Source organism: Ctenopharyngodon idella, chromosome 7 (genome assembly GCF_019924925.1).
Source record: "Ctenopharyngodon idella isolate HZGC_01 chromosome 7, HZGC01, whole genome shotgun sequence".
Lineage (NCBI taxonomy): Eukaryota > Metazoa > Chordata > Actinopteri > Cypriniformes > Xenocyprididae > Ctenopharyngodon > Ctenopharyngodon idella.
The window spans coordinates 48,517,731-48,530,818 of record NC_067226.1 but is presented as its reverse complement, the minus strand read 5'-3'; the positions used below and the strand labels follow the sequence as shown (position 1 = coordinate 48,530,818).

Genomic DNA, 13,088 nt, shown 5'->3' with positions numbered 1-13,088 from the left:
TATGAACGTCATTCTCTGTTAACAGACTGTTATTAAATATTCTCTAACTATATTTGCCTCATATGGACGTTTGTTTACATTTCACAGAAGATGAGCTCCATCTGCAGAGTTTCTTTCTCATCCTAACTAATATCGTAGAAAGTTTTTGAGGATATTAGTATATTTCTCTGTAAAAATTCTTTGGAATAATATGTACTGTGAAAAGTGTAGTTTTGGGTGAACTATCTTTAAGGTGTTCCTTTATTCTTAGTGTTTTTTTAAACAGATTTGTACTGTTTTGAAAGAATGCTCCATGGTATTGCAAAGCAAAAAATGCTTTAGGAATTCTGTCTGAAACACATACTTTTCCTTTGTTAAAGATAAGATCATCTCTTTCCTGCTCTAACTTGTTACAGTGCAGAGGAAAAATTATTATAGTTCTGATAATCTTATCTAAAATCACACTGAAGTTTTGCCAAAGACTGGAATTGGGTGTCATCTCCCACTGTTCACTTTGGATATTGGCATATTCCATGCAGATGTGCACTTTTAGCCCTTCCTGCATAAGCCTAATAATAGGTATCCATCTATTTTTGACATACTCTATGCACTTGCGCTACTTCCGACAACAGTACGAATGGATCTGGAGCTTTGGCTTTGACACGTTCAGTGTAGACAGACTCACGCTGTTATGTCTGACTGGAGTAATAACACACAAAATGAACTGCATGCCTGACTTCAGTAAAATATGATAACAAAAAGATCTTTTTTAGGGTCCGTTGTGTCCAGACATGTTGAACACAGCACGTCTAATACAGGTAAGCAAATGTCAAAGAATCCACGAGTGTTTACTGTCCAAGGGTTAGTATTGCACAGCTTAGTGAGTCGAGCAAACTGCTGCTTTTGAGGGTCCTGAGCAAAGACTTTAGATACAAAAAGATGGTGCATTCATAATGGGAGAAAGTGCAATGCACAATATGGTGGAATAAGTCCCGCCTTCTAAATAAAAGAGCCAATCGCTGATTGGTAAAGTCATCATGTCACTGAAACCGCGTGCATAAGCTGCTCCAGCCTGAAAAATGCAGTGTTTTGTCATGATTTGTCATGATATCTACAAAGGTGGGATCTTTTGACTTGAACCTGCAAGAAAATGTCAACAATGAGCCTATTTTGCATAAAAAGGAAGCTTATATTTTTGTGTGTAAAATAGCACATGCTGAAGTGCTGCACATGTTTAGACTCTGTATCTAATCCAGAGAATGAAAGTATGCTGCATGAAGCATCTTATTTTACTGCATGGACGTGTGGTTTAGTACAATAAGCCCATTGAGATTCATCCTTTTCTTTTAACGCAAGCCAAGCTGAATCATATTCCTTCCTGAGGACGCATTAGCTTTCATGAGTAACACACTAGGAGAATTCTTTTCATTGTTCTTTTACGTGTGTGGAAATTATAACATCTGACTGTACTTGACAGAAAGGAATCGTGAAATGCAGGAAATACCTTACATAAAACTTAATATCAAGGAAAATTAAATTAAATTTAGGGTGGAATAATATTGCATCACAATACTTTGTTCATTCACTGTTATCTTTCCTTGACTGGATAGAAATTAGAAAATAGAATCACTGTCGGGCTGAAGAAATACTAAAACTAGTGGCTTTCTAACATACCACTTTGTTACTGAATATAAGTGGAAATCTAATCTCAATCCTGCTTATCACTCCCTATTTTTGGGGAAAAGTATAGACTAAAGACAATTTATAACTGTAAAAAGAAATGCTTTACATACAAGGGGTTACTAAACCCCATTCGAGATCTCTTGCGTTTATTGGAGGCAGTCCATACAGCTGCTTTGGGAAGTCCCATTCATTTTAGTGAATCGGTTCGTTTAAATGAACCCGTTAAAAAGCGATTCACTTATTCGTTTGCAGTTCCTCGGCACTTAAAATTGTTTCCAAATGTTTACACTGGTTAATGAACGTGTTCTTTTTTGTCAAAATAGCTTTTTATATACTAACATATCTTAGTGTTTAAGATTATTTTACATAGCATTTATATTTAAGCGTTTACTTGTATTGTTTATGAAGCCTCCATTTTTACACTAAAATTCACATTGGTGGCCAACTGATGTGTTTTGAATCAGGACTTCTGAGCTATTACATCTGACCTTTCCAAATCCTGAAAAAATTCAGTCTCAGTTTTCCCTAACGAGCCAGTGATTTGCGAGTCGACTCAACAGAATAATTACAAATGAGTCGACTCAAAAGAATGATTCATTCGCGAATCGGACATTACTGTATGGCACTGAAGAGTAACTCAGGCGAAAGATGAGACAGCTAAGGTCTGTCTTCGAAGACAGACGGGTCGACAACGTCTCGATGCTTAGAAATTATGCTATATCAGGTTTTTGGAAAATTAATTAATAGTCATACACGGACGGACAAACCGCGAACCTAATTTCCAAGCGCGTCTGTTATTCCTGATACCCCTCTCGTATCATGACATGCAGCGGTGTTCATTTGCGCTGTGAAAAGAGTAAAACAGTGCTATCATCTGTTCTGGTTTTCATTTTAACTAGTTTACAAATAGGGACGGATGGTTTTAGGTGCAATGCACGGACGAATGGGAAGAAGTACGATTCTTCTGACGCTTTTGACTACTTTGAGCGGCTTTGTCAACTCAACATATGGAACATGGAAGAGCAGTTTTCATTCGAATCGTGTGAACAACGTGGAAAAGCCGCCCTCTCAGCCTCACATCATCTTCATCATGGTTGATGACCAAGGATTTCGAGACGTGGGATATCACGGGTCCGAAATAAAGACTCCAACGCTGGACAGACTCGCTGCAGCCGGAGTTAAACTGGAGAATTACTATGTTCAGCCTCTGTGCAGCCCGTCCAGGAGCCAACTGATGACCGGCAGGTGGGATATGTGCAGCACTGATATGTTAAAAGTAATTTTCTGTATGCATGCATGGGATATCCAGATAGGGCAAGTAGGATAGAAGCTTGTTTCTGCCACTGAATAAAAAATAAAAAAGATATAATTGACGATTTTTTTTCTTAGAATTCTGTGATATAAACTCGCAATTTTGAGTTATATAGTCAGAATTACGAGATAAAGTCGCAATTGCGAGTTATAAAGTCAGAATTGCGAGTTTAAAAAAATCAGAATTGCGAGATATAAAGTCAGAATTGTGAGATATAAAGTCAGAATTGCGAGTTATAAAGTCAGAATTGCGAGATATAAAGTCAGAATTATGAGATAAAGTCAGAATTGCGTGATATAAAGTCAGAATTGCGTGATAAAGTCAGAATTGCGTGATAAAGTCAGAATTGCGAGTTAAAAAAAAATCAGAATTGCGAGATATAAAGTCAGAATTATAAGATAAAGTCAGAATTGTGTGATATAAAGTCAGAATTATAAGATAAAGTCACAATTGCGTGATAAAGTCAGAATTGCGAGTTAAAAAAATCAGAATTGCGAGATATAAAGTCAGAATTATAAGATAAAGTCAGAATTGTGTGATATAAAGTCAGAATTATAAGATAAAGTCACAATTGCGTGATAAAGTCAGAATTGCGAGTTAAAAAAATCAGAATTGCGAGATATAAAGTCAGAATTGCGAAATAAAAAACAGAATTATCCTTTTTTTTTTATTTTTTATTTTTTTATTAGTGGCGGAACAAGCTTCCACAGGCAAGAATAAAGTTAAGTCAGCTTTTCTTTATTCAATACAGATTGTTTCAAAGCAGCTTTACAGTGATAAACAGGAATAATGATTCAGTGATTCAAACAAGATTGTGTTTTTGTGTGCATGTTCTCCACCCACAGTAGTGTTGAATGTCTGACTCCAGTGTTCCCATAGTGAAACATCTGGTCCACGCCTCAGGAAACAGGAGGGTTGCTATAGGAATCTCTTTTGGTAATTTGCTTTGGAAGTAGTGAATGAATCAACCCCTCCCCACAGTCATTTACAGTGAATGCACTGAACAGAATGACTCTTTGGCTCTCTGTGATGGGGATTTATTGGGGTAATATATCTCAGATCACTTCACAGTGAATGTGTGGTCGAGAACGCTCAGAAACAGATTAACATCACGCATAGAGACACTGTGAGCATTTTCAGAGATAACAAATGTTTTCAAAATGTTTGTTGTAAATGAGCATCTCAAGACAACTTTAGTGGAGCTTCAAAGCAGATCAGGATCAGTTTCACACCAGGACTTTTAGTGAGACATAATAAGTGAACAGGGAAGAATGAATATTTCTATGAAACATTATTATAGCTACTTCTTTTATTCATCACTTGTAGCCCAAAGAACACATTAATGTGCAAATTAGAGACAATGAATACACTCTAAAAAATGCTGGGTTAAAAACAACCCAAGTTGGGTTGAAAATGGACAAACCCAGCGATTTCACACTTTCAGAGTGTACATTGTATATAATGAGAAAACTCATTTTTGTCCATGTTTGCACACATATTGTGTAAGTAAAATAATATAACAAATTATTCTCTAATATCTTTCATACCATAGTTGAGAATCTCTGTGCAAAGTTTGGTTCAGGTGGAAGTTTCCTGGATGTCCATTAAACGCCCATTAAATGCAGGCACTAGTATGGATACTAAATGTAAAATATAAATATTTTCTAAACATCTTTTCCCAGCATTATTCTCATATGTGTTTTACAAGGAACCTAAAAATTGACTGGTATATTGAATATAAAAAACATTGTTTTGGTTATAGAGTCTTGTTAACTGAGGCCTAGTGTCCTCCACATAGGACATATCATAAAACATTTTTTTTTTTCCCCAAAAAAGAAATGTACGAAACTTTTTTTCCTCTGGGTCTCAGGAGGATAACAACAGTAGATAAATCCATCCTCAGCCATATTCTGGATTCTCAGAGGTTGACTTCTTCCATCTCATTTTTCTTGAGTGCACTGCTTCAGTAAGTCACAGTTTGAGCTGTTCAGGTTTATTTATCTTTATGGAGAAGCTTTAAGATAAACCCTAACAAAGGGAATTGAGTCCTCTGGTCCACCAGTATCCTTCTAAATGACACTTTATTTACATTAATCAGAGAGTTTCCAGCTGTTTTAAAGAGTCATATCATGCATTGGAGCGGCTCAGTCAGTTCGAGTCCCGGCTCAGACAGGAGGCCTTTCTGTGTGGAGTTTGCACTTTCTCACTGTGTCTGTGTGGGTTTTTCTCACAATCCAAAAACCATGAACGATTAAAAACGGATATGGTACTTGTTAATGGTACTTAAAAATGAAAAGACTTGTTTCCACCGAAATTACCCGGAACAATTTGTCCCTAGGATTTTTTCCCCCACAGACCTGTTGCTGTCTGTGTTTCCATCGCAGTCTAAAGTACCGTGAAGATGACGTAGGACTACGCGTGACTTTCCAGTTCCCACTGGATTTCGTCCTCCACATATAAGCTTAATAAAGCCTGAACCTCATCGTCGGTCGTATTTGTTTAAACTCTGTTGTTGATTCGAATAGCAAACAACTCTTACTGCACGCACCGCAACTGACTTTTAAAAATGGTGGTTGAAATAAAATGCTTTGTGAACTCAACCAATCAGTATGTTCAGCGCTCAAGTCCCACCCCTGAAAGTTCCTGAACTTTGAAAAAGTACTACCTCACTAGCAGGGACTTTTTGAAAGGGAAATTTTTACCCAGAGCTTCATTTTGACCCTGGTCCCTGTGGTTGAAACGCACCGAGTACCAACCCAAAGTCCCTAGTTCCTGGGGAAAGTTCCTGCGGTGGAAACGCGGCTAAATATATCCTGCTTATCAGCCTTATAACAGCTGTTATCTCAAAAGATCAATGAAAATGACAATTTCTCATGATACAACCCCTTTAATATTTGTTGATAATATTATATTGAATAAACACTGCAAATGGAAATGTTTCAGCTGCTTTTAGTAGTTGAATGGTCTTGAATTGTCACTCTTTTCAGCCTGTGTATTGCTTAATCCTGAAAGTGCTCTTCAACAAAAAAGGTCTTCACTAAAAAGATTACATTACAGAAAAAGAGGCTGAGTTGCTTATCTTGGCATCCGCCATCTCTTAAAGCTACAACAGCAGTCTAAAATATGCTACGTGTAATTGAAAGGGACAGGCGTTGGTCATGTTTTTGTTTTAAAACTTTTCGCTTCTCTGATGGGTGCCTGAATCTGATGCCTTTAGATCAGAAGTCCAAAAACATCACATCTGCCCGTATAAGCAGTACGTTCAGTTCTTCTTTTTAGCTTTTACCCTTTTAAGGTATTCAGTACCATCTGATAAAATGGATTAACTTCTCGTAATCTTCCAAGATGTTTCTGACCGCGTCTGTGTGGGACAGTCCAGCTGTAGCCGAAAAACCTGCCAAGCAAAGCAAATCAGATAATCACTAATTAAATTTTGGTTGTCATCAAGCTGCCATTACAATGAATAGGTCTGTGCTCTTTGGTTCCTTATCTTTGTACCTTATTCCACACAACCAATTCACTTCAAAGCTGATGAGTTACTGAGAAAATCAGGTGGTTTAGATAAGGAAGGTATTTCAAAATGTGCAGTTTTGCAGTGCTCCAGAACCAGGATTGGCAAACACTGCCATAATGAACAAGCCTTAACTGGGGTTGACTGGGGCTGAATGCCAAAAACTGTCTTCTAAATTCATTCAAAAGCTTCAAGTATTAGCAGAAGTAATGTGTAATGCCGGGTTCAGACTACACAATATGTTTTGGTCTGTTACGATAGTCAGATTGTGCATTTTGACTCCTAAATTCTTGTCATGTCATGGACAAGAAACATGTCCAACCAATCATTGCTTGCCGACATGCGTGATGTCATCAAGAAAGCGGAACTAGCGACTGACTTCCGTAAACAAGAGCGTAAAAAAACAATGTCTACCAAAGCGCTGTGTTTTGTACTGGCTGTCTTGTCATCAGAAAAGCCCCCAAAAAGCAAAGAAATCCCGTCAGCGGACATGTTCCTGGATTGCATGAAGAGGACAGTACGTTCTGTCAATCCTCCAAAGAGAACTTGAGGTAAAATATTGTTTATCTTCTGTGCTCCTATTGGTCAACCCATCATAGAGGACCACAAAAAAAATTAAACATGTTGGTCTTTCAGTCAGGACTTCATTAAGCGTCACAGACGCGGTATTCATTGTCTTCTATGACATACAATATGAGATAAAGCGATCCATTCTTGCATCCCGACGGCAATTGCCATTTATGAATCACCACAACACCAGATCGTGCCAAGATCATGTAGTCTGAACCTGGCATAAGTTCACAAAACATTCCCAAGTTCAACTCACTGACTCAATCATCCAGTTGCAGCATGAAAGAAAGAACAACAAAATGTGTTTGGAGAATGAGAATGACCTGAGAATGAGTAAATGATGAGAGAATTGTCCCTTTTGGGTGGACCAATGCTTTAAAGATGAATTTGAAGAAATCTAAGAGGATCTCAGACCAAAGGACGAGGCTCCTGCTCAAAATGGCCTTGATGGTTAGTTACTGGGTTACTGTAAAGAGAAAGGGTGTAATGAATGGCTGGTCTAGTGGGAACGAGGGAACGTGTTTTAATGCTCTGTGGTCTGAATTTGATTAGCTGTAGAGTCCCACTTATTGAAAGCAGATGTGGGAGGGATGTTGGAGCAAGCAGCAGAACATGGGTCAGCAAGTCTTCCAGCAGAGGCTGGTTAGGGATTCGTATTTCCTGGTGGCTTTGGTGATCATAAAACATGTCTTGTGGGACATTTGGGTTGTGTTAAGAAGAGTTTTTAGTTTAATATTAGTTATAAGCTACAGTATTTGGAAATAAGTTACAAAATGAAGCTGTAGTTGAAACTGTGGTGCAGTGGGTAGTGCATAAGTGCTGTTGTCTCTAGGGGATGCAGGTTTGAATTTGCCGTAATTCCATGTAATTCAAACCTGTAATACGTAATGCCGATCCCAATCCCTTCTCTCTGTCTTCACCTGACCTGCCATATAAAAGCATTACAAACACATTCTCTACATTTACATGGACACCTCTTGTTTCAGTCTGAATGTATTCATTGTGTCATAAATGACTCTCGTGTCATTCTAAAGGACGATTGACAAAATGAAGGCTTTTGCTAAAGCTAAAACCAAGAAGGTTCATTTCTGCAACTCTGCTTGCCGCCCCCAAAACCACCAAAACAAGGTATTTTTCCGAATGTTCATGCTGCTCTATTACAACACGACTTGGCACACAATATTGTGTCATGGCAGGTTTAATATCAACGATGCCAAACATCATTTATTCTTGTGTTTCATTACTGGTCCTCGTCCCGCATTTTAATATGTGAGATTTGAGAGTCATAGTTGAGAAGATTAAGCCAGTTTCTTGCATAAAGCTATTGAATGAATTCAGAAGACTGAATAGTGAACAAGTCATATGGACTACTTTTATCTCACATACCATTTGTGTTGTTTTGGTTCTTTGAGTTTAGTTTCCTTACCTGTTTAGTTGCCATTGTCACTCATTGGTTAATTGATTAGTCCCACCTGTACTGTCCCTCGCTTTCTCCCTCAGTCAATCTGTGTATATGGTCATAATAGTTACTGCCATTGCTATAACTACAATCTAATTTCTTCTCAAGCCGGTGTGATATTAATTCAATGGACTCATGAAGTCAAAGCTGGGTGTTTTCTTCATATGTCTGTCAGATCAACTGAGTGTGTGTTGAGCCAAATCCATTTTATTGACATTAGCTGTTGAGGTGTTATCTGAAGGTCTCTCAATTGATTTGGATGGGCAGTTTTAGGGTGTGTTCACACTTGTTGTTCTGTTCTTTTGGGCTGAACTTAATTTCATTTTTGCATTTATTTTGCAACAGAACTTAACAAATATTCAAAACAATTCTGTGCGCTAAATGCACTCATTGTATATGTGTACATATGGTGGTATTTTTACCAGTTGGGAATTAATGAAGAGCTTATAAAATGTGTAAAGGAATCAAAACAGCAACACACAAACGAAGATCTGCTGCAAGGAGATGGCGGTTTCGATGCCTATACCGAACTGTAATGGGCAACATAGCCCCTACGACTGTCAAACTCATTATAGGTTGAGGGCCGAATTACCCTTTTTAAACCTTAGTGCGCTGACAATTAGCCTACATTAATATTAACCATACAAACATTGACTGTAACCCTGTTCCCTGAAAAACGAGATGCTGAGCTGAACGCTATGGGAACACCTTTGTGTGTGACCGGATGTGAAGCATGTGTGCAAATGGCAATGAAATCGGCCTTGAACTTGAACCTCTGACGGTGATGTCATTGGAATGCAATTAGAGGCTACAAATAGATGTGCAACAGGTGCGTCTTTCAGGTATCACTTTGCATGAACATCCAAACTATAAAATCTTATGAATGTATGTGGAGAGGACCAGCCTTGACACCCCTGCCCTATGACAAGAAGAACCAGGTATCCTTGAGATGTGTCAAACTGCACCAGATTTGTTTGGAAGTGGACTTAAACCCCCCTGAAAAGATGGGTCTTGGTCCACTTGTTGGATGCGCACCAAGGTTCGGATGGCAGGGTTCGCACTTATTCAAATCAACTGTACTAACAGAGCAATTGCACCAAAGTACGTTTTAATCAAGCCAGACCTGCTAAGTGTGAACACACCCTTAGAGTAAAACAGTATATCATCTCAAATGAGGACCAAATGTCTGTTTTATTCAGTGCTTATCATTTGCTGTTACTAATTTTGTATATTTCTGTGTCCTAGATATCAAATCCACACCGGCCTCCAGCATTCCTATCATCCGACCCACTCAGCCAAACTGCCTCCCTCTGGAGAACATCACCCTTCCTCAGAAACTGAAGAATGCTGGGTACTCTACTCATATGGTGGGAAAGTGGCACCTTGGGTTCTATAAGCGAGGCTGTATGCCTACACAGCGTGGCTTTGACACCTTCTTTGGCTCTTTGTTGGGTAGCGGCGACTACTACAGCCACTACAAATGTGACAGCCCAGGAATGTGTGGGTACGATCTTCACGAGGGGGAAGAAGCAGCCTGGGAGCAGGACCATGGCATCTATTCCACCATTATGTATACTCAAAAGGCTGTGAACATCCTGGCATCTCACAATCCTAATCGGCCAATCTTCCTCTACTTGGCCTACCAGGCGGTACACTCACCCTTGCAGGTTCCTGCTCGCTACCTCGAACGCTACAAGTCCATCCCAAACTTGCATCGTCGTAAATACGCTGCAATGGTCAGCTGCTTGGATGAGGCCATACGCAATCTAACTCTAGCTCTCAAGCAGTATGGATATTATGACAACATGGTTATGGTGTATTCCTCAGACAATGGAGGCCAACCAATGGTAGGAGGCAGCAATTGGCCACTAAGAGGCAGTAAAGGAACTTACTGGGAGGGAGGAATACGGGCGGTAGGGTTCGTACATAGCCCTTTACTGGTCAAAAAGGGCACTAGAAGCAGGGCTCTGATTCATATAACTGACTGGTACCCAACACTGGTGATGCTTGGTGAAGGTACGCTCGATGAGAACCAGAGTCTGGATGGTTATGATGTCTGGGAAGCCATCAGTGAGGGACGTCCTTCACCCCGACTGGATATTCTCCACAACATAGACCCCATCTACACTAAAGCCAAGAATGGCTCCTGGAAAGCAGGCTATGGAATCTGGAACACGGCCATCCAGGCAGCACTCCGTGTAGGAGACTGGAAGCTTCTGACTGGTGTGCCAGGATATAGTGACTGGATTCCACCACAGACTTTTTCCACCCTGCTGTTGGCCAATCGTTGGCACAATGAGCGTGTGAGCTGGGATCGAGGCAAGTCTGTATGGCTCTTCAACATTACAGCTGATCCATATGAACGAGTGGACCTTTCCCGACGATACCCACATGTGGTAAAGAAGATGCTGTTAAGGCTTCTACGGTACAACAAGACAGCTGTGCCATGCCGCTACCCTCCCAAAGATTATCGCTCCAATCCTCAGTATAATGGGGGAGTCTGGGGCCCCTGGTACACAGATGATGATGAAAATGAGGATGATAATCTTCTCTCATATGATTTTGAACAGATGAAAAGATGGAAGAAAGGAAAACGGAGAGGGAAATTCAAAAGAAAGACCTGAGGTTTATAGAATTGTTGGCTCCCATTTTGACATTCTTGTTCTTATGTTCTTATGAACTCAGGGATGTAGTCTTTAAATTCCATTAGTAATTTTGATTGATGTATAGATTTACCTCCAATTTCATTATCAAATGTCATTTTTTTCATATTTTAAATATTTTCTATCCCAGTTCAATGTGCAGATAACTATAGAGTGTAAACACTGTGGGGCTTTCAAAGCATTGCTCTTCTTTGAAAAGTCTGAAATGTCTACTTTTGGCTCAAGCAGATTTGGGTCAGGATAACCGATGGCAGACGGGAACATTGGAAGAAAAGCATTGTTTTTGCAACTCCGTTTGGTGCCACTAAAGGCACAAAAACAACGACTTTAATGACAAGAAATGCATGCTGAGGAAGGAAACCACTTCAACTACTACTGCAAGTTCTAGAGCTTGAATTAAAAAAAAAAGTTTTTGGGTTGCATAAGAAAGTTAGTTCAATTGGTGCTATATTCTTGGCAAACATTTGAAATTAGAGAATTTCTATTATATATCATGAAATTTCGAACCTCAGAAAAAGAAACATTAATGGGTTAGTTCACCCATAAATTAAAATTCTCTCATTAATTATTCACCCTCATGTCGTTACAAACCAGTAAGACTTTCATTCATCTTCAGAACACAAATGAAGATATTTTTTATAAAATCTGAGAGATTTCTGTCCTTTCATTGACAGTCTATGCAACTACCACTTTCAAGCCCCAGAAAGGTAGTAAAGACATCATTAAAGGGTTAGTTCACCCAAAAATGAAAATTCTGTCATTAATTACTCACCCTCATGTCCACACCTGTAAGACCTTTCATCTTTGGAACACAAATTAAGATATTTTTGATAAAATCCGATGGCTCAGTGAGGCCTCCATTGACAGCAAGATAATTAACACTTTCAATGGACAGAAAGCTACTAAGACGTGTTTAAAACACATTCATGTGACTACAGTGGTTCAACCTTAATATTATAAAGTGACTTTTTGTGCACCAAAAAAACAAAATAACGACTTTATTCAACAATATCTAGTGATGGGCGATTTCAAAACTCTGCTTCATGAAGCTTCGAAGCTTTACGAATCTTTTGTTTCGAATCAGTGGTTCAGAGCATGTATCAAACTGCCAAAGTCATGTGATTTCAGTAAATGAGACTTCGTTACGTCATAAGTGTTTCGAAATTTCAATGGTTCACGTGACTTTGGCAGTTTGATACACGCTCCGAACCACTGATTCGAAACAAAAGATTCGTAAAGCTTCGAAGCTTCATGAAGCAGTGTTTTGAAATCGCCCATCACTGGATATTGTTGAATAAAGTCGTTATTTTGTTTTTTGGCACACAAAAAGTATTCTCGTCACTTCATAACATTAAGGTTGAACCACTGTAGTCACATGAACTGTTTTAAATATGTCTTTAGTAGCTTTCTGGGCACTGAAAGTGTTAATTATCTTGCTGTCAATGCAGGCCTCACTGAGCCATCAGATTTCATGAATATCTTAATTTGTGTTATGAAGATGAATGAAGGTCTTACGGGTGTGGAACGACATGAGGGTGAGTAATTAATGACAGAAATTTCATTTTTGGGTGGACTAACTCTTTTAAAGTAATCCATGTGACTCCGGTGGTTTAACCTCAGTTTTATGAAGTGACGCGCGTGCTTTGTTTGTGCAAAAAACACTTTATTTACAAAATATTAATCTCTAATGTGGGTGTTGTGTTGATGCAAGAGCAGACCATATTGCGTGAATGTGTGTTGGAGATTAATATTTTGTAAAAACCTTTCTGGGGCTTGAAAGTGGTAGTTGCATAGACTGTCAATGGAGAGACAGAAATCTGTCAGATTTATTAAAAAGATTTGTGTTCTGAAGATGAATGAAAGTCTTACGGGTTTGGACGACAGAATTTTCACTTTTGCGTGAACTAACCC

At 39.0% G+C, this 13,088-nt stretch overlaps 1 protein-coding gene across 1 annotated transcript; it reads left to right on the top strand.

Moving 5' to 3' along the window:
• The first annotated feature begins 2,283 nt into the window (after positions 1 to 2,283).
• On the top strand, positions 2,284 to 12,171 carry arsj (arylsulfatase family, member J). Its single transcript, XM_051901469.1, is given in 3 exon segments — positions 2,284 to 2,907; positions 9,760 to 9,790; positions 9,792 to 12,171. Coding segments are annotated over 3 exon segments (1,707 nt in total). The 5' UTR covers positions 2,284 to 2,578; the 3' UTR covers positions 11,139 to 12,171.
• The last annotated feature ends 917 nt before the right edge of the window (positions 12,172 to 13,088 follow it).